The sequence below is a fragment of the Oncorhynchus nerka genome, linkage group LG7 (genome assembly GCF_034236695.1).
Source record: "Oncorhynchus nerka isolate Pitt River linkage group LG7, Oner_Uvic_2.0, whole genome shotgun sequence".
Classification (NCBI taxonomy): domain Eukaryota; kingdom Metazoa; phylum Chordata; class Actinopteri; order Salmoniformes; family Salmonidae; genus Oncorhynchus; species Oncorhynchus nerka.
In genome coordinates this window covers 85,268,471-85,290,248 of record NC_088402.1, presented here as the reverse complement: position 1 = coordinate 85,290,248, position 21,778 = coordinate 85,268,471, and the positions used below count along the sequence as shown (strand labels likewise).

At 41.5% G+C, this 21,778-nt stretch overlaps 2 protein-coding genes and 1 long non-coding RNA gene across 7 annotated transcripts; 1 reads left to right on the top strand and 2 right to left on the bottom strand.

Moving 5' to 3' along the window:
• Nucleotides 1–394: 394 nt before the first annotated feature.
• Nucleotides 395–5,150, bottom strand: LOC135572596 (tumor necrosis factor receptor superfamily member 5-like). 4 transcript variants are annotated; one of them, XM_065020933.1, is made up of 7 exons: nt 2,203–4,350; nt 1,890–2,008; nt 1,518–1,611; nt 1,289–1,414; nt 1,011–1,166; nt 812–899; nt 395–675 (listed from the first exon to the last, which is right to left on the bottom strand). In XM_065020933.1, the coding sequence occupies exons 2-7, from the start codon at nt 1,917–1,919 to the stop codon at nt 480–482; spliced, it is 690 nt and encodes a 229-aa protein (XP_064877005.1). In that variant the 5' UTR covers nt 1,920–2,008; nt 2,203–4,350; the 3' UTR covers nt 395–479. The 4 variants fall into 4 exon arrangements, with proteins under 4 accessions (XP_064877005.1, XP_064877003.1, XP_064877002.1 ...); XM_065020931.1 differs by lacking the exons at nt 395–675; nt 812–899; nt 1,011–1,166; nt 1,289–1,414; nt 1,518–1,611 and having other exon boundaries at nt 1,916–2,008; nt 2,203–2,240; nt 3,173–5,150; XM_065020930.1 differs by lacking the exons at nt 395–675; nt 812–899; nt 1,011–1,166; nt 1,289–1,414; nt 1,518–1,611 and having other exon boundaries at nt 1,916–2,008; nt 2,203–5,150.
• A 2,411-nt stretch (nt 5,151–7,561) lies between these two features.
• Nucleotides 7,562–10,579, top strand: LOC135572597 (uncharacterized). Its single transcript, XR_010464438.1, has 4 exons — nt 7,562–8,830; nt 9,777–9,892; nt 10,014–10,111; nt 10,381–10,579. It is a non-coding gene; the product is annotated as an uncharacterized LOC135572597 (long non-coding RNA).
• Nucleotides 10,580–14,530: 3,951 nt separating this feature from the next.
• Nucleotides 14,531–21,736, bottom strand: LOC115126363 (tumor necrosis factor receptor superfamily member 14-like). Of its 2 annotated transcripts, XM_065020928.1 has the most exons (7): nt 21,326–21,736; nt 18,448–18,579; nt 16,070–16,175; nt 15,696–15,977; nt 15,499–15,586; nt 15,178–15,356; nt 14,531–14,732 (listed from the first exon to the last, which is right to left on the bottom strand). In XM_065020928.1, exons 2-7 carry the CDS (start codon nt 18,475–18,477, stop codon nt 14,689–14,691), a joined length of 729 nt encoding a protein of 242 aa, XP_064877000.1. In that variant the 5' UTR covers nt 18,478–18,579; nt 21,326–21,736; the 3' UTR covers nt 14,531–14,688. The 2 variants fall into 2 exon arrangements, with proteins under 2 accessions (XP_064877000.1, XP_064876999.1); XM_065020927.1 differs by having other exon boundaries at nt 14,661–15,356.
• Nucleotides 21,737–21,778: the final 42 nt, after the last annotated feature.

Genomic DNA, 21,778 nt, shown 5'->3' with positions numbered 1-21,778 from the left:
ACAAATTACATTTACATTACATTTAAGTCATTTAGCAGACGCTCTTATCCAGAGCGACTTACAAATTGGTGCGTTCACCTTAAGACATCCAGTGGAACAGCCACTTTACAATAGTGCATCTAAATCTTTTAAGGGGGGTGAGAAGGATTACTTTATCCTATCCTAGGTATTCCTGAAAGAGGTGGGGTTTCAGGTGTCTCCGGAAGGTGGTGATTGACTCCGCTGTCCTGGCGTCGTGAGGGAGTTTGTTCCACCATTGGGGGGCCAGAGCAGCGAACAGTTTTGACTGGGCTGCGCGGGAACTGTACTTCCTCAGTGGTAGGGAGGCGAGCAGGCCAGAGGTGGATGAACGCAGTGCCCTTGTTTGGGTGTAGGGCCTGATCAGAGCCTGGAAATCACAAAAAAAAAATCACATTTGATTTAGTGCTATTTGATATTTCTCACTTAAACAATAAATGTACAATTCCCACAAAATAATCTCACGAGTTAAAGGATCTTTGGTGTTTTTTTCTTCTTCTTTTCATAATAGCTGCCGTCGTCACGGCTGCTATCACAGCGAGTACCCCCACCACCACAGCAAATATTAATGTAGCTATAGGTGAGATTTGTGGTCCACACTCAGAGTCGGACCAATGAGTTCCAGGTTTAATTTGCTGAAGCTTCAAGGTATCACATCTATAATAGGAGAAATAGACCACTGGTAAATTGACAATGCGGTCATCCAACATTCAGCTTTACATTTCTATGTTAATATTGTAGTATTTAGATGATATTTTGAGGGAAATAACCATTGTACATGAACCACACTTACTGTGTGTGTGGCTGGCAGGATGTAAATGATCCATTTGAATAGGTGTCACCAGTACAGTCAGAACACACCGTATCTGTAGATATTGTTCCTGCACCAACACAGGGTGAAACTCATTAAGGATCCTGACTTGAGATGTGCTTAACTCATGATTGCATAAATCATGCACTGATGTCATAGGAAGATTTACATGAAGACCAACCTGCGTGGCTGATGTATTGACCAGGCAGACAGCTGCTGTGTCTCTGGGCTGCTCTACAACCATCCTTAGTTGGGTCTAGACAGTAGAAACCCTCCAGTGTCCCACAGACAGTGTCTGATGAAGGTGTACATGGCTGCTTTACCATCAAACCCAAACCTAGAGAGAAAACACATCACTTGGTATTTGAAGCTAAATGTAAAGCCTGATGTATTTCATTAAAACAACAGTTGATATAGTAAAGTAGCTCAGTGTTTATGCCCAGAACACAGAATTCTCACCTGGATCACATGTGGTACAGTTGTTGCATGTTGTTTTATCACTGGGCTCATCAAGGAAGGTGGAGTCAATACAGGGCACACAGGAGGTGAATGTAGATTTAGTACAGTGACTATGTACATGATATCCTGTTGAAAAGAGAACCAGAAAATAATTACCTTTTGGTATTATTATCATCATAATTATTGTTGTTGTTATTATAATTAACTTAAAAATACACAAGGTCCTTACCAGGCAAACACATTCTGCAATATCGGTCACCTATTTTATAGATGGCTGGATCATATGTGGAACAGGGGTCAACGTTTAGAAGTATAAAATGTATCTGAAAATAGAGAAGAAATAAATCACCACCATCAGCATCCATTACATTTAAAGATGTGACAGCAAACCCAAGATAACCTGTTATCTGCACATTCAGTCAATAAATGTACTTCTCTCCTCCATGTTTTTTCAATGAGGTTTCAGTCAAATTGAAACTAAGACTATATAGTAGGCTAATAATAACTCTGATTCCTATTACATAAAATAAATATTTACATTGATCATTTGTTTTTAAACAAGACGAGCTACAAATGTGCTAATCAGAAATGTTTTACTTACAGTCCATATGAAGCTTTCAAACTGTGCCATGTTTCCTCAATCATCTCCAACTCACTGGAAGACCCACACACTGGATTTGTGAACTTCTTAGGAGTTTTGAAGTATCGAGATGAACTGACCTGTGGACTTCATGTATTTTAGTACATGTACTGTATAGTAAGAATAGTTCAATTATATTCTGCATAAATATTGCATACACTGCCCTGTTACTAAATATAATATAGTAATATACGTTTATTGGCCACCCTTGAGTTATCAGTCACCACCATCAAGTGAATGAAATGAAACTGAACCATAAAAAATATATAATAACCTTTCAATTTGTAAATGATGTCTTGCTGAATTGAATCACTGCAACAACAAAAAACTGTAAAAAACTCATGATCAACTTTGAGAAATTTGCAAATAGTTAGATAATGACGGCCTCTTGTGGTGATGTAGCGATGTCAGTTCTACGAAAGAGCACAGTATGAAGACTGATTCACCAATAGAAATAGAAATCCTAGATCACACTTGTAGGTGATGTCATGGCGACTCATACGTAGAAACACGTAAAATCGGGTCTAACTGGCGTCTCGAGATGATCTGCGCATGTTCAAGCCGTCAAATCAAAGACACTTTCGATATAAAGTAGTTTTTGACAAAAATATAAACGTGTCAGTTTATCACTTTCACTAGGTTCGAGTAATAACATGTTCAACTAAAGACATTCGATCCAATCTAGGTTGTGCCTTTAGATTGAGATAATTTACAACGAAGAAGGAATTCTTCTCTAATTGATTTCTCAAACCCTGGTCTGGGGTCTCATTTATAAACCGTGCATATGTCTAAAACGGACCCTAAAACATGCGTGTGTCAGTTTTCAAGCAGAAGTTGGCATTTATAAAAACTGAACTTGACATGAAAATATGTTCACCTTCCCGCAAACTTTAGACCGTGCTTATGCACAGTGTCACGTTCTGACCTTAATTTCCTTTGTTTTGTATTTATTTAGTATGGTCAGGGCGTGAGTTGGGTGGGTTGTCTATGTTTGTTTTTCTAGGTTTTGGGAATTTCTATGTTTCGGCCTAGTATGGTTCTCAATCAGAGGCAGGTGTCATTAGTTGTCTCTGATTGAGAATCATACTTAGGTAGCCTGGGTTTCACTGTGTGTTGGTGGGTGATTGTTTCCGTGTCTGTGTTTGTTCGCCACACGGTACTGTTTCGGTTTTGTTCACGTTTATTGTTTTGTATTCATTGAGTGTTCAGTTCATGTTTTTAAATAAACAACCATGGACACTTACCACGCCGCATCTTGGTCCGATCCTTGCTACACCTCCTCTTCAGACGAAGAGGAGGAAAACCTTTACAGAATCACCCACCCACCAAGGACCGAGCGGCGTGGTAAAAAACCGCAGCGACGACAGCAGCAGCAGCAGCAACAGCGGCCAGCATCACAGGACTCCTGGACATGGGAGCAGATACTGAACAGAGAGGGACCCTGGGCACAGGCTGGGGAAAATCGCCGCCCTAAAGCAGAGCTGGAGGCAGCGAAAGCTGAGCGGCGTGGTAAAAAACCGCAGCGACGACAGCAGCAGCAGCAGCAACAACAGCGGCCAGCATCAGAGCAGAATCTGGACTACACGACTTGGGAGGAGATAGACAGGTGGGCGGTCGACCCAGGGAGAGTGCCGGAGCCCGCCTGGGATTCGATGGAGCAGTGCAAGGAAGGCTACAGGAGAATGAGGTTGGCGAAGCCAGTACGAGAGGCAGCCCCAAATTATTTTTGGGGGGAGGCACACGAGGTGTGGTACTAAGCCAGGTAGCAGACCTGAGCTCACTCCTCGTGCTTATGATAAGCAGCGCATTACAGTCAGGCACCGTGTTATGCGGTTAAGCGCACGGTGTCGCCAGTGTGTGCCCATAGCCCGGTGCGCTATAGGGCAGCCCCCCGAGAGTGCCATGCGAGTGTGGGCATTGAGTGCCATGCGAGTGTGGGCATTGAGCCAGGGCGTATGGTGCCTGCTCAGCGGGTCTGGTCGCCGGTACGCAGTTTTGGTCCAGGTTATCCTGCGCCGGCTCTGCGTGCTGTGTCTCCGGGGCGCTGGGAGGGTGCAGTGCGTCCTCTGCCTGCGCTCCGCTCGTGCCGGGCAAATGTGGGAGTGGAGCCAAAGGGAGAGGTGCGTGTAGTAAGCACTAGATCTCCCGTGCTTACCCACAGCCCGGTTCAACCTGTGCCTGCACTCTGGAGGGTCCGGGCTAGAGTAGTTGTCCAGCCTGGGGAAGTGGTGCCAAGGTTGCGCACCAGAGCTCCAGTGCTCCCCCACAGCCCAGTCTTTCAGGCTCCTCCTAACACCAAGCCTCCTGAAGGTCTCCCCAGCCTGGTGGTTCCTGTGGCAGCCCCACGCACCAGGCTGTCTCTCTGTCTCCTCCCTGCAGGTGGTCCCGCCTGTCCGGCGCCGCTGCTGGAGCCTCCCGCCTGTCCGGCGCCGCTGCCGGAGCCTCCTGCCGGAGCGTCCCGCCTGTCCGGCGCCGCTGCCGGAGCCTCCCGCCTGTCCGGCGCCGCTGCCGGAGCCCCTCAGCCCAGAGGCCCCAGAGCCCCTCAGCCCAGAGGCGCCAGAGCCCCTCAGCCCAGAGGCGCCAGAGCCCCTGTCCCTCTGTCCCGAGCTCCTGTCCCTCTGTCCCGAGCTCCTGTCCCTCTGTCCCGAGCTCCTGTCCCTCTGTCCCGAGCTCCTGTCCCTCTGTCCCGAGCTCCTGTCCCTCTGTCCCGAGCTCCTGTCCCTCTGTCCCGAGCTCCTGTCCCTCTGTCCCGAGCTCCTGTCCCTCTGTCCCGAGCTCCTGCCCCTCTGTCCCGAGCTGCCCCTCTGTCCAGTGGGGTCATTGAGAGGGGTGGCCATGGTGAGAAAGCCACGGAGGCAGACAATAAGGCGGACTAAGACAATGTTGAAGTGGGGTCCGCGTCCCGCGCCAGAACCGCCACCGCGGACAGACGCCCACCCAGACCCTCCCCTATAGGTCAAGGTTTTGCGGCCGGAGTCCGCACCTTTGGGGGGGGGGTACTGTCACGTTCTGACCTTAATTTCCTTTGTTTTGTATTTATTTAGTATGGTCAGGGCGTGAGTTGGGTGGGTTGTCTATGTTTGTTTTTCTAGGTTTTGGGAATTTCTATGTTTCGGCCTAGTATGGTTCTCAATCAGAGGCAGGTGTCATTAGTTGTCTCTGATTGAGAATCATACTTAGGTAGCCTGGGTTTCACTGTGTGTTGGTGGGTGATTGTTTCCGTGTCTGTTCGCCACACGGTACTGTTTCGGTTTTGTTCACGTTTATTGTTTTGTATTCATTGAGTGTTCAGTTCATGTTTTTAAATAAACAACCATGGACACTTACCACGCCGCATCTTGGTCCGATCATTGCTACACCTCTTCAGACGAAGAGGAGGAAAACCTTTACACACAGTTTCTAGTGGTTGAAGTTTAGCATTGAAAACAGGCAAGTAGACTAGTACTTTGTACAAGTGGGGGATATGATGGAGAGGCTTATTCATAACAATAAACAGGTTAATAACAAGATGCAATCATTTGCCATTAATGTGAAGAGAGGAAGACTATTTAGTTAATCTTTACATTTCAAAATAAAGTGGAAATATCTAGGAGCAACAACAGCTCAGCTGCGAAGTGGTAGGCCACACAAGCTCACAGAAAAGTACTGTCGCGTGCTGAATCTGTCCTCGGTTGCAACACTCACTAACGAGTTCCAAACTGCCTCTGGAAGCAACTTCAGTACAATAACTGTTTGTTGGGAGGTTCACGAAATGGGTTTCCATGGCCGAGCACCAGCCTAAGAACACCATGCGCAACACGTTGGACTCTGGAGCAGTGGAAATGCGTTCTCTGGAGTTATTAATCAAGCTTCACCATCTGGCAGTCCCGACGGACAAATCTAGGTTTGGTGGATGACAGGAGAACGCTACCTGCCCCAATGCATAGTCCCAAATGTAAAGTTTGGTGGAGGAGGAATAATGGCCTGGGGCTGTTTTTTTACTTAGTTCCAGTGAAAGGAAATATTAATGCTACAGCATACAATGACAGTCTAGACAATTCTGTGCTTCCAACTTTGTAGCAACAGTTTGGGGAAGGCCCTTTCCTGTTTCAGCATGACAAATGCCCCTGTGGATAAAGCGAGGTCCGTACAGAAATGTTTTGTCGAGATCGGTGTGGAAGAACTTGACTGGCCTGCACAGAGCACTGACCTCAACCCCACCCCATTGAACACCTTTGGGATGAATTGGAACGCTGACTGCAAGCCAATCCTAATCACCCAACATCAGTGCAAGTCCCTGCAGCAATGTTCCAACATCTAGTGGAAAGCCTTCCCAGAAGAGTGGAGGCTGTTATAGCAGCAAAGGGGGGGACCAACTCCATATTAATGCACATGAGTTTGAAACAAGATGATCGACAAGCAGGTGTCCACATAATTTTGGTCATGTAGAGCATGCCACCGTGATTTAAATGGTACAATGACTCTCTACAGCAGGGGTTCCCAAACTGTTTCACTCAGGCCCCCCTTCCAGCACTGGGGAACATTGTGGGCACAAAGCACTGTTCATGGCACAAACTGTTCATACCTCTCTTGTTGGTGTCGATAATTTAGCAGATTTATGCATATTTCCTGCAATTCTACACATTTGTCACGGGGTGCAGAGAAGATTTTAAAACGTCATTTTGCAATGTCTAATGTGTATTCATGTAATCTTTGAGTGTCTCAAACATTACCACAAAATCTATGGGCTACAAAACCTAGCTAAAATGTTTGCCGAAATGGCTAGTTGATCTGGACATTTCTGACAAGTTACACATTTTTATGCAATACCTGACAAGGAAAACTGAAGACGTCCTACCCAACTTCGAAATTGCACCTTCGGGAATTCTTATCGGATTTATGTAATAACTCAAAATATAAAAGTGAGGTGTCACTTTGCTTTGGGAGTTTTGATGCGTAAGTTATACTAATGCAAAGCCATATGTTACATGTTGTAACGGTTATGCTACTTAATGTTACCCTTTAAGCCTGTGTCTAGCTAAAACAACGCTGACCAGCCTCTAGGCGTTTGTCTTTTATTGTCTTGGCTGGACAGCGTCGTGTCCTTTAGGGCTAGCACTAACTAACGTAAAATAACACTTTAGCTAACAGTTCATTTCGAATACGAAAATCATATTTCAAAATACGATATTATACATATTTAATCAATATTGAATACACTTTTCTTACACACGTAACAGAGGAGTCTTACCTGTTCGATTCACTCTGAGTAGTTTACACTTTCGTTTATGAACGAGATACTTTCCAGCCTTTGCGCTATCTGGAATCCTTGGGACGTCCCTAACCCTTAAAGCTGCAGTATGTACCTTTTGGACGAACAGACCAAATGTGCGTATACATTTTAGTTATAGATCTGCCATTCTCATTTAAAGCAAGTCGAAGAAGCGGTAGATCTGTTATACAGAGTATGTTCACTGTTTCTATGCTTCTCATGTTTAAATAAATGTTTGACGTCTTTTATTTCCATTTTGGAAATACTACTCCCTTTTCCACTGCCACCCATTTATGTTCTTTGGAACTATTCATCTCTCTGTGCTATACCTTCTTTGATAGATGTAGCACACCTACCACCCAAACTCTCTATTCTATCACTTCTCACAGAGATAAACCCAGGTATAAAATAATCCAATTGCCATATGAACTCAGACTAATTTGTGTTTATGAGGGACTTAGCAATAACAATGGAATCTGGGATCCTTGGGACGTCACTACCCTCAACTCCAAAGCTTTCATTTTTGTTTCTGAGGGACTTTCCATGCTAAGTACTATCCAGCATCCTGGGGATGTCACTACCCTCAACCCCAATCGTATCTAACCTTAAAGCTGCAATAAATCACTTTTTTTGTGTGACCGGACCAAATTCACATAGAAATGTGAGTTAAGCGGGAGATCTGTTATACAGTATGTTCACTATTTCTATGCTTCCCTTGTTTAAGTAAATGTTTTGCGTCTTTAACTTTCAGTTTTGAAAATACAATGTTTTCGCTTATGGAGAAGATATTTCACAGCGGTTTAGATGGTACAATGGTCTCTGCACCAGGTGTTCCCAAACTTTTTAACTCTGACCCCCTTTCCAGCATTGTGGAACATCCCGCGCCCCGTCTATTTCTATGGGCACAAGCTATGTGTTTACATTTTTATTTTTGTCGAGAGCAAAACGTTTTTCTTTTCAATCAAAAATAATTGTTTTGAAAGCAAAAACGGGGCTTCAAAGTTTAAAAAAAATGTACAAATGTGCAATCAAATATTTTTGATCATTCCCAAAAAATATTTGAGGAACAAAAAATGTATTTGAAAACTAAACTCCAATTTAATTTCGCAATCAACCACCCTCCATTTTGGCTAGACTGCTCTCTTTGCTTGCAGTTCCTCTTTATTTTTGCTTTTGAAACCTTTTTGTTGTTGATTGAAACACCAGTTCCTCGTTTGCACTTTTGACCCCACAGCTGTGGGCGGGCTTTAGTGGGAGGTGTGGAGGATGCTTTTCCATTGGTCAGGTCAGTATCAATAAGGACTGTGTGGTGATGGCGTCTCAGGTAAGCAGCACTGGGCGGTCTTCCGTCCAACCTCTACATGGCTAGTAGTTCAGTGATGCAAACTAGTCACCTTTCTGCGAAATTCGCGGTTTTGTTATTCGACACATTGCCATTCCTCAAGTTATAACCCTGGCAATCTGTGTAAAACATTAACTAGCTAACGAAATAACCACTATCTGTTAACTAATGTTTTCCCTCTGTAGTTTGTGGTTAATTTTCAGAATGAGACAATTAGGTGAAAATGAGGCTTTGCTTGATAAGCAAGTGGATTCAGGGATCAAGTGTAGCAGGAGCTGGGCCTGGCTTATACTGGATGCCACTATAGAGGTGAAAGGAACACCACACACTTCCATCTTTCTCACTTTTTTTCTGGCACATTGTAGAACAGATGTCCACAGGCATAAAGTGTACAATGTAATAATGTTCAGTGTAGCCCAAAGATATAGTTTTTGTTTTGTTGAACTTGACAGTAACACTTGTGTGTGAGTGAGGGGGATTATACTTATTTTCTTTTACTCGGTGAATGTTATTTTTGCACACATGTAGCCTTGTGCCCTTGATCGATGTCTATAGTGGCCACTATAATAGAGCAAAAATAGAGTGCCTGTTTATTTCATTATATTTCTACTTTTTATGTTTTTTTCCCCAAGTGCAATATTATTGTATTGTGTTTTTTTTCCAAGACTTGAGGGTCATTTGCAGTAAAGTCAAGGCAACAAATAACATTGGATTGCTTTCTTTACATTTTTTAGCTGTGAGTTAGATTCACATGAACCACTTTTTATTTTACACACACTGATCATGTAGATCATATTCTTTGTTGTTTAATTAGTTAAGACCTCCATTTCTCCCGGCATGTTTCAGTGCAACAACAAAAAAGTGTTCACATTTTGGGCCCTCAGCAGTTTGCATCCCTGGTAGTTAGCTCCTACGATTCAGTGTCAGTTCATAACATAATATACTATATTACATGCATACTGCAGAATGATAAATCATGCAATTATTATTCTCAAGCTAAGCAAAAGCATTTAGCTATGATCGCCTGTTTTCACAATTTTCGGTTGAATTCATCTAACTTTCTTTCATGGCAACTCATAAGCAGGCCATGTCCTATTTGTTTCATAGTCGATATATATAGTCACCTGTATGTACATACAGTACTGTACAAAAGTGTTAGGCACATGTACAATTCTGTAAAACACATACGTTTCTAGGTGGGAAAAAAAAATACTATGAAGGAACATTTTCTTATTTCAACTTCTCTTATATCCAGAGTGGCAGGTGAAATATTTGCAGTGAGTCTTGCACAAGGTGGACCGTCTCCATGATTTATGCAGGAGTGGTTTTACTACTATCTGTTGACCGGGACCCTGAAGGACCTAACAAAGGGTAGTGTACATGACACAGAGTTGTCCCCATTAATCAAAACAGTGTGTTGATGAAATTGAAAGCATATTCTTCTCAATCTTTCAGCAATTAGTTGTGTTTGAAAAATAAAATGTGCTTTCAGATCAAAGATGCCTTTGACCTGGCACCCTACACTGAAGGAATCCTCAACTGTGGCTTCACAGGCCCCATCAACTTGGATCACAAGGAGAGCATGATAAGGTATGTGAAATGTTTTCTTATTTAACAAAGCACCCATTAGCCTTCATGGGTTGATACATTTGATCTGAGTTGAAATTACGTTTTAAATTCCATTCTTATATTGCAACAACCCACAATTTGTGTCAACTGATTTCATTTAATATGTTTCAAACTAATTCATTTTTCGAGTACATTATCATGACCATTCATACAAGAGCACCAAGGTTTCTGCAGTAAGATATGCTAATCTCAATGAATGTCCATGTCTCTATCCGTTTCCTTTTGTAAAGAGACATTTTGCTACATGCAACCACAAAACGTACGGCGATGCTTCAGCAGCTGCATGAAGGCCTTGAAGTCTACATCCTAATTGAGGTCCTGCAGAAGAAACCGAAGCCAATGTCACACATTGGCCCCATTATCTATAGAAAGACCCTTCTACAAAGTATTAAGATAGTTCTATATTTAATTTAATAAATTTTGCAAAAATGAGAAAAAACATGTTTTCACTTTCTCTTTATGGGGTATTGTGTATAGATGGGTGATGGGGAAGAAAATATTTAATCCATTTCAAATTCAGGCTTAAAATTCAAGAGTTGTGAATACTTTCTGAAAGCACAGTATGCTCTGTCAAATAATAAACATGGCTTTTGTTAAAATCAAATTTATTGATCACATACACATGGTCAGCAGATGTTTATGCAAGTGTAGCGAAATGCTTGTGCTTCTAGTTCCGACCATGCAGTAATATCTAACAAGTAATTAACAATGGACTAACTAGTGTGCAGACTCATCAAAACAGATTATATATTATATTCTAGCATGTCATGACATGGTGACATGGACAGTGTCAACCAATGAGCAGAAGCTCATCGCGCACCAGCGACTCCTGTGGCGGGCCGGGCGCAGTGCGCGCTAACCAAGGTCGCCAGGTGCACAGTGTTTCCTCCGACACATTGGTGCGGCTGGCTTCCGGGTTGGATGCTCACTGTGTTAAGCAGTGCGGCTTGGTTGGGTTGTGTTTCGTAGGACGCATGTCTTTCAACCTTCGTCTCTCTTGAGCCCATACGGGAGTTGTAGCGATGAGACAAGATAGTAGCTACTAACAATTGGATACCACGAAATTGGGGAGAAAAGGGGGTAAAAAAATAAAAACAATACAGGATTAGTTGTGAGGTTATGACTTGCTCCACTTGACTCAACCACGTTCAGGTTCTCTCATTGAAGCAGGGATTCTGAGCCTCCATACTGTACATCTAAAAGGTCTTTCATTTTGATCTGTTTTTGATCATGATTGCTGAATGAATTCCTTTACAAGTCAGTGTTGAAGACAGCTCTGTGTCACTGTTCTTTTACACAACATTCTTTTAGGTTTCATTAAAAGCTCTGCAAGACTTCTCACAAATGACAAAAAAACGACTGAAGCAGATAGAGGCATAATCACACTGGAAGAGCTGTGTTTGTGGCCATGTTCCAAAACACAGACAAGGCCACCATGCAAGATAAGATTTGTTTTTAGGTCTTATACAAGATAACATAACGTCAGGACCCCACTCAGAGCATGGCCTCTCTCAGCCTGTGGAGCTCCTCTTCTAGCATGGCTATCTACTGGCTCTTCTCCTGCACCTCCTTCTCCAACTCCCTTAGTTTGTCTGGAGGTCAGGAATCTATCAACTCAGCCTTCAATACAAAGAAACACACAGAACACTGAGATGACCAAGGTTATTTCAGCTCCTCATTTTAAGTATTTATTTTCTTTACAATTTTGGCTTTTCATTCGTTTTTTTCCAGTTTCACAGGTTTTATATTTAGTTCTAGATGTGTGTTGTGGTCTGTTGGTTCTGGTATCAGTTTTAGTTTGAACAGTCTAATTCTAGATCTTGGGAGGTTCTGGTATCAGTTTTACTTTGAACAGTCTAATTCTAGATCTTGGGAGGTTCTGGTATCAGTTTTACTTTGAACAGTCTAATTCTAGATCTTGGGAGGTTCTGGTATCAGTTTTACTTTGAACAGTCTAATTCTAGATCTTGGGAGGTTCTGGTATCAGTTTTAGTTTGAACAGTCTTGTAACCTGAAGTTTCTACTTTCTTAGTTTAGTTTTAGATAAAATTTTACTCAACCACGAGTGTTTTAAGGCAGAGGGATAGATGCCACTGTTAAAGTTAGAGCACTGCTGGGTTAATCAGTATATGGCTGTATACCCATTAAACCTTATCAAATGAACAAAGGTCACAACTTGTTCAGTACACGTATGAGTGCATGATTATTGTACACGCTCATAGCACTCAAATATACACTGAGTGTACAGAACAGCCTCAATTCGTCAGGGCATGGACTCTACAAGGTGTCGAAAGCGTTCCACAGGGTTGCTGGCCCATGTTGACTCCAATACTTCCCACAGTTGTGTCAAGTTGGCTGGATGTCCTTTGGGTGGTGGACCATTTTTGATATACAGGGAAACTAGTGTAAAAAAAAAACAGCAGCGTTGCAGTTCTTGACACAAAACGGTGCGCCTGACACCTACTACCATACCCCGTTCAAAGGCACTTAAACCTGGTCATTCAGTTGAAAAACATTTCTTAAACAGCAGCTAACGGAACAAAACGAGGATAAACATTCTTGAATTTGTCCAATAGAAACTTGTTTGCAGTTGTTTGGACTATTGATTACACCCTAGATCAGATAGATGCAGGCAGTGTGCAAGGCCGTATTGAATGAGTCACTGTCACCTTGATTTCTCAACTTGTGCACCTACTTTAACTTTCATTCGTAGGCTAGGTTGTAGCAATCTCATGATGGGTATAAGGATAATTAGTTATGTAGTAGCCTAAACCTAGCCTGTTACATTGAGCTGGGTGAATGGAATATGAATGACAGTCATCAATATGCTGTAATATAAATAAGGCTATACTCATTCAAATAAACCATCCTCCCTAATCTTAAATGGCACTGACCGCCACTGCCTTCCATCCTTCCTTGAGGTCCTTCCACAGGTGAAACTCATGTGGAGCCAATTCACCTGTCCAATCAGTGAGTCTTCAAGGAAGGATGCACTTTTTAAAGGAAGGTCAATATAATCCTTCTGGTTTGGAATCTCTAAAGATATTAAGAATTGTTTTGGAATTTAGTCAATAATACACATGTGAAATACCAGGAGGTTCATTATACAGATGAACTAAACAGACCTACTAACACCCTTGCAGTTTTCACATTTTGCTTTATTCAATAGCATTTTTACAATGTAGTTAATGTCATTGGGACACTTGAACATAAGAAAGTTAGCTGGCTTAATTGTATTGCAGATCCTCTATTTCTTAATCCCAAGAGGGGACATTGGATCAGTCACCAGAAATACACTTACAGCAACAATAGGCTGAGCACTGATGGCTGGTGAAACAAGCATAACCCATGACTTACAGAGAAGCAAATGGATTCAATAGAAGAGACTGAACCCATGGAATCAAAAACAATGAATAATGTGCATCATATAAAACAATACCTACAAAATACAAAGGAACTGTACAACACAAATAACTATACAATCAAGGTGAAGAATCTGTCAATGTTTTCTTGAGCAAGGCACTTAACCCTAATTTGTTCCAGGGTCAGAGTACTACTATGGCTGATCCTGTAAAACAACACATTTCACAGCACGTATCCCAGTGTGACAATAAAATATATATTTTAGGAGGATCGTAAGAACTGCACCATTGACTCTTGATGTTTACTCTGTGGGATTATACAAATCCATGGTAACTCAACAACTAGAGTCCATTTTTCCCCCATACCAGTGTCCAGGAAATGTCATTCGTATGTCCTTTACACAGTTTGTGTCAACAGAATCTACAGTACATCACAAGTTCCATAAGGTCCATGGAGATGTTGTGATCTGTAGACTTCCTCAGTTCAAGGGCATTTGCTCAATGTATCTGGCACCAGCATCCAAAGACCAGGTGCAGTGTCTTACAAATTGGCATTTGTGTTTTATTCCAATTACCGTCAACTGACTTGGACTGACCATTTGAAATCATGGACACACCTGACCTTTCCCAGAACAGAACAGACCTGGCTCCTACTAAGGTTTCTATCTTCATCCCCAGTATTGGAAGACAGGCTGTCTATCAAGGTCATGGCCTTTTTAATCTTTACACCACAAAACAAATGTGCCAGCCTCCAACTTTTATTTAAAAACAGAGTCTAGATCACATTCACCATGTAGTGGACAGAAATTGGGCCCTACTGCCTAGTCTAGTTTTCAAGCAAATGAACCACACATTAGACTGGATTGTTCTGATGAATGTCCTGGATGCTTGAATCTGTATAATATTCATAAGAAGAAGTTTTAGTTCAAATCTGGCTGAAATAGTAAAGTATACTGTACCATTCTGATGTTACAGGCTACCTTACCTGTTCTTGTTCCCACAAACAGCATTGACGTCCCCTCTCTGTCTGATACCTAGTAAAAGGAAACCTCAACTCAATACAACTTTAAAAAGTGCAACCTTTGAGGTAATAGACATTCCTGTCAGCCATCTCCTTACCACATTGAGTACGATAGAAAATACTGCTGTATTAAGTAGGTATTGGGGGATTATACATTAACATACCTCTGTAGGGCTTTGTGTTTCTGGAAAAGTCCTCTCTGGAAAAGTACAAGAATCAACATTGAGACAGAAACTCATTTGGAACTCAATAACATACTGTTTGACAGGGGTGTTGTCATGATATTCAGAACATTATTGTGCATTTCATTTTATTAATCTTGTACTGGTACTTCCTGTATGTAGCACCATTCTTGTGTGATATATTACTTGTACTTCCTGTATGTAGCTCCATTCTTGTGTGATATATTACTTGTACTTCCTGTATGTAGCTCCATTCTTGTGTATTTTCTTTGAATCATCGCGTTACTATTTTGTATTTATTTTTTAACTGCATCGTTTGGAAGGGCCCGTAAGCAAGCGGTAAAGTCTACCTGTTGTATTCGACAAATAAAATGTGATTTGATTCAGTGTTGGATGTTTTTCACTTGTTCATCTGGGCAATTAAAACAAATTTAACTGTACAATTCCCCAAAATATTCTCACCAGATATAGAACCTTTTATTTTTATTCTAATAGCTACTGCCGTCACTGCTGATATCACAGCTAGTACCACCACCACCACAGCAGATATTATTGCTTTGGGAGGGGAGGTCTGTGGTCCACATTCAGAGTCGGACCAATGAGTTCCAGGTTTAATTTGCTGAAGCTTCAAGACATCGCATCTATAATATAAGAAATAGACCACTGGTAAATCAACAATTTAGTCATCCAACTTTCAGTTTTACATTATGAAAACTGTTTGCATATTGCAGTATATAGTTTTTATTTTGAAGGAAAATATCATTATTCATGAGCCACACTTACTGTGTGTGTGGCTGGCAGGATGTAAATGATCCATTTGAATAGGTGTCACCAGTACAGTCAGAACACACAGTATCTGTAGATATTGTTCCTGCACCAACACAGGGTGAAATTCATTAAGGATCATAACTTGATGTGCTTAACTCACGACTGCATAAATCATGTACTGATGTCAATGGAAGATTTGCAAGAAGACCAACCTGTGTGGTTGATGTATTGACCAGGTTTACAGCTGCTGTGTCTCTGGGCTGCTCTACAACCCTCCTTAGTTGGGTCTAGACAGTAGAACCCCTCCAGTGTCCCACAGACAGTGTCTGATGAAGGTCTACATGACCACTTTACCTTCAAACCAAAGCCAGGGTCACAGTTTGTACACAGTATGCATGCTGTAAGACCATTGGGTTCATCAAGGAAAGTGGAGTCGGTACAGGGGACACAGGAAGTACTTGTAAATTCTGTACAGTGTTTATGTACCCGGTTTCCTGTGGGATAGAAGGTCAGTGTCATGGATTGATTAGTATTGGAATGTATTTTCTTCATAATAATCCATATAGTATACAGAGCTGGTCCTTACCTGGTGAACACATAGGACAGCATTCATCACCTGTTCTGTACTCTGCTCTACCACATGCAATAGAGCGCTGAATGGTTAGAAGTGTCAAAATGATAGCTAGGTTCATCTGTAAATAGAGAAAATGAACACATTACCACGGTTGAAAAATAGGGTGTGGGGGGGGGTCACATTGACAAACGCAGTGTTGAAGAGAGTTTGTGGTTAGGGAAGAGATGTGACAGGAGGAGAGTTCAGATGGACAGTTCCAAATAGAGAGAAAGCATAGTTAACATTTCCATGTTTTGATTAATAAATGTCAGTGAAATTTACTTACTCAGATGGATTTTTTTTCAAAGAGTAAATATAATAATTTGTTTTTGCAAAGCCAATGTTCAAAGAGCAAACCATTTTCAAAACTAGAATTTGACACAGAAAATGTGAATAAACCCAGGATGACTGACAGACGCCGAATTGAGCTCCATGCAGCCATCTTGGTAAAGATTTAGAAATTATAGAAATGCATGTATTAATGTCTACATTCGTTTTTGATAAGTAGCCTATATTCTATTACAGACGCCTAAATGCATATTTATGAATTATTTTATGTTAAAAGTTTTTAATTAAACTATTTTTTTTTGTAGTAATGTTACTGTCCCCACTTCGACAAATAAATACTCAAATACAAGTAATTTCATCCTTGAAACATTTTATTGAATGGAACATTTTCATTCCTATGGAGAACTGCTTCCAATATACAGTGCATTCAGAGAGTATTCAGACCCCTTGACTTTTTCCAAATTTTGCTATGTTACAGCCTTATTCTAAAATGTATTAAATTGTTTTTTACCCCTCAACACAACACCCCATAACGTGAAAGCGAACACAGGATTATTGTTTTTCAAGTTTAAGAATCAAATTTAAAAAATAACAATAAACTGATCACATTCACATAAGTATTCAGACCCTTTACTTAGTACTTTGCTGAAGCACATTCGGTAGTGATTGAGACCTTAAATCTTCTTGGGTATGACGTTACAAGCTTGGCACACCTGCATTTGGGGAGTTTCTCATATTCTTCTCTGCAGATCCTCTCAAGCTCTGTCAGGTTGGATGGGGAGCGCCGCTGCACAGCTATTTTCAGGTCTTTCCAGAGATGTTTGATCGGGATCTTGGCTGGGCCACATAAGGATATTTAGAGACCTGTCCCGAAGTCACTCCTGCATTGTCTTGGCTGTGAGCTTAAGGTCGTTGTTCTGTTGGAAGGTGAACCATCACCCCAGTTTTAGGTCCTGAGCAGGTTTTCATCAAGGATCTCTGTATTTTCCCGCGTTCATCTTTCCATCGATCCTGACTAGTCTCCCAATCCCTGCCACTGAAAAACATCCCCACAGCATGATGCTGCCGCCACCATGCTTCACCGTAGGGATGGTGCCGGGTTTCCTCCAGACATGATGCCTAGCATTCAGGCCAAAGAGTTCTATCTTGGTTTCATCAGACCAGAGAATCTTGTTTCTCATGGTCCGAAAGTTCTTTAGGTGCCTTTTGGCAAACTCGAGGCGAGCTGTCATCGGCCTTTTACTGAGGAGTGGCTTCCGTCTGGCCACTCTACCATAAAGGCCTGATTGGTGGAGTGCTGCAGAGGTGGTTTTCCTTTTGGAAGGTTCTCCCATCTCCACAGAGGAACTCTGGAGCTCTGTCAAAGTGACCATCAGATTCTTGGTCACCTCCCTGACCAAGGCCCTTCTCCCCCGATTGCTCCGTTTTGCCGGGCAGCTAGCTCTAGGAAGGGTCTTGGTGGTTCCAAACTTCTTCCATTTAAGAATGTCGGAGGCCACTGTGTTCTTGGGGACCTTCAATGCTGCAGACATTTTTTGGTACCCTTCCCCAGATCTGTGCCTCGACACAATCCTGTCTTAGAGCTCTATGGACAATTCTCTCAACCTCATGGCTTCGTTTCTGCTCTGATATGCACTGTCAACTGTGGGACCTTATATACACAGGTGTGTGTGCCTTTCCAAATCATGTCCAATCAATTGAATTCACCACAGGTGGACTCCAATCAAGTTATAAAAACATTTCAAGGATGATCAATGGAAACAGGATGCACCTGAGCTCAATTTCTAGTCTCATAGCAAAGGATCTGAATACTTATGTAAATAAGGTATATTTTTTCACTTTGTCATTATGGGGTATTATGTGTAGATTGATGAGGAAAAATATTGATTTAATCCATTTTAGAATAAGGCTGTAACGGGGGAAAAAAATGGCACTGAAGGGGTCTGAACTTTCTGAATGCACATCATTGGTGTACACTGAGCATACTATCTGGTTTCATTTACTGCTGTAGCGTGAAATGATGCCAAGCTACTAAGCTTACAAAACCCAAATGTTTAACTTACTATCCATATCAAGCTTTGAAACTGAGCCATGGTTCTCCAATCCTCAACATCTCAGTGGAAGAAGGTCCACCACCCTGGAATCTTAGATTTGAACTAAGAACATCCCCGGTTGTCGTCAATCCTCATGTAGACCTTGAGTCACACAAATAAAATTGGAAAAGTTTAATATCATACAATATTAAAATATTTTCCGTACACTATTTAACAAACGTTAAATTAGAAATGATTATTTTTGGTTCAATGGAATTTTATCATATATAGCAGTTACATTTTTTTGTGTTATTGGAACCAACATATTAAAACCTAAAAGTGCTGTCTCCCATTGCCAAGCAACCAAATGCCTTGTATTACACAGTGATTTGTAGTACAACGGTGGTGTCATGCTGTTAAAAGGGTTGATTTTTTTACTCACCAATATTTTACTTAACTAGGCAAGTCAGTTCAGAACAAATTCTTATTTTTTAACAGAAGGGCATACATTTATCGTCCAGCATGACACCACCGTTGTACATTTTCAATGACGGCCTCGTGGGTTAACTGCCTTGTTCAGGGGCAGAATGACAGATTTTTACCTTGTGGATTCGATCTTGCAACCTTCCGGTTACAAGTCCAACGCTCTACCCACTAGGCTACCTGCTGGTTACTAGTCCAACGCTCTACCCACTAAGCTACTTGCCGCCCCCACGGCGTCCAATATAAGGACACAGTGTGGTCAAAGATTGATTGTTTTTTTTACAAGTTTAATGCTAGCTAGCAACTTACCTTGGCTTCTACTGCGTTCACGTAACAGGCAGGCTCCTCGTGGAGTGCAATGTAATCAGGTGGTTACGAGCATTGAACTAGTTAACTATAAGGTTGCAAGATTGGATACCCCGAGATGACAAGGTGAAAATCTGTCTTCCTGCCCCTGAACAAGGCAGTTAACCCACCGTTCCTAGGCCTCATTGAAAATAAGAATGTGTTCTTAACTGAATTTCCTAGTTAAATAAAAAGGTATAATTTTATTTTAAATAAAATATCGACAAAATCGTCACCTAAAAATACCGATTTCCAATTATTATGAAAACTTGAAATCGGCCATTCCGATTAATCGGTCGACCTCTACTTCTTATAGTGTACATCTTCATGCATTCTTAGCTTATCTTTTACATTCATCACTTAGATTGTCAACTTCATGCACTGCTGAAAAAGCTCTTCCCAGACTGTCTGCTTTTTCTGTTTGAAACAGCCTTAACATCTTCCTCATATAACACAGATATCTGTTCTGTCTTTCCTTTCCCCATCATCCACTTTAACCTTTTCCACACATCCCCCAGTTGTTTCCCTTACTATAGAACAGGGGTACTCAAGTACAATTTGAGAAGGTCCGGTCACAAACATTTCCTAGGAGGCAAAGGTTCGGCTGGATAATGTAATTTATTGGAGTAGTAACCTGTGGTCCGTATTTACCCTGTTCTGGATCACCAGTTGAGTATCGAAGCTATTGAAGAACAGAATTCCCGCCATACACCTTTCTTTGCCATTCTTAATGACTTTCCAAGCCAAATCGCTCTCTCTCTGAAAGACTATCAATTCTTCAAAGTTTTAAAAGCATTATCACGATTATTGATGGCCTTAGTACATGCTTCAGTCCACCAAGGAACTATTTTACATCTACCATCCCATCCCCAGCATCCAATATGACTGAATTTACAGATGCAGCACAGTCTACTACCGAACCTTCAAATGACATTTTATGACTCCTTTTCACACAGTGTAAAAAAGGTCACAGTTTGCTTTGTCAAAGCACCAATTTGAAACCATTTCCCTTTTCTGAAAACATATGTTAAGACTTATGTTGCACATGACTGGGAAGTGATCACTGTCTATTGTGGATTATTTCATCACATCCCACTCACATATACCAGCAATGGAGGACACCAATATAAGATATGAACATGACGATGTACCTCTAGTTACATTTACCTTTGTCCCCCGATCATCATTTATACAAACTAGTCCCCTCCGCTCCAAAAAATCTTAAACTGCTAAACCTGTGCTATTGCTGCCCCACAAGCTGTTATGTGCATTAATCTCCACACTTTCTCTTTATAACCTGAACTGGATTCATGCATTCATGTTCTTTGGAACCATTAATCACTCTATGTGCTACACCTTTGATAAATGTAGCACACCTACCACCCAAACAATCTATTCCATCACTTCTCACAGAGATAAACCCAGGTATAATATAATCCAATTGCAGTATGAACTCAGACTAACTTTTGTTTATGGGGGATTTAGCAATAACCATGGAATCTGGAATCCTTGGGACTTCCCTAACCTCAACTCCAAGGCTTTCATTTTTGTTTTTCAGGGACTTTCCATGGTTAGGTGGGACCAAGTCATTGCTTTACAAGTCTTAGCACTCAAGTCAAGACCGACAAATCTCAAGTCCTTTGAGTTCTGAATCCTAAACAAGTCATAATGTGCTCTTCACCAAAAATACCATTTCATATTTTTTAACAAGAGTAATAGTTAGAATATAACATTTACACAAATCATGAATGCTTTTAAAAATACATGTTTTACTTTCCAAATAAACTTCATATTTCCATGGAAATAGTTGCTATGGGGCACAATCAATCGAACAACTCTCTCTCGTTACAGTAGGCTAACATATGTCAATGGTTTTAGGAACAGCATTAACATCCGGCAGGATTTAGGCTTCAAAGCCCAACTGCCTAGCCAGTTGTAACTCAATCTTGGGTGCAATGTTCACGTACCCGCACTGACTGTCTGTGTGGAGGCTCATTGATTTAACGTTACGTTAGCCTACATGCTATACTAGCAAAGATATTAAATTATATAGCTGTTGGCTAGATTAGCCACAATTTACCGTTCTTAGTGCAGCTTCAAATGTCGAACAAAGTTGGAAGATGTTGCGCCTCCGTCTGTAATTTCCTTCCCGCGTGTTTTGCAAGTAGCAATCGTTTTTTTTGTTGATAAGTCATAGTCTGTATATCCGAAAATAATAATTTGGGGTATCATCTTTCCAAGGGCTCCAACCGAATCCACCCGCAGACTTTGCTCGTCACTGCCACGCACAACTTTGTCTCAGCTGGCACAATTTGATTGGCTGCAGTCCGATTCAAACTGGAATCTTTTAAATGAAGAGTTGATGCGCTGCATACTTCTTTAATAGCGTCATTTTTAGTATCTGGGCTTGGGATCAAGTCACGTCGAGTCAAAAGGTCAAATCCAAGTTAAATCACTAGTCATTGGTGCACCCGCCTCTCTGCACCCTTTTCTTCCAGTTCCTTTGTTTTTGTTGTTGATTGAAATACCGGTT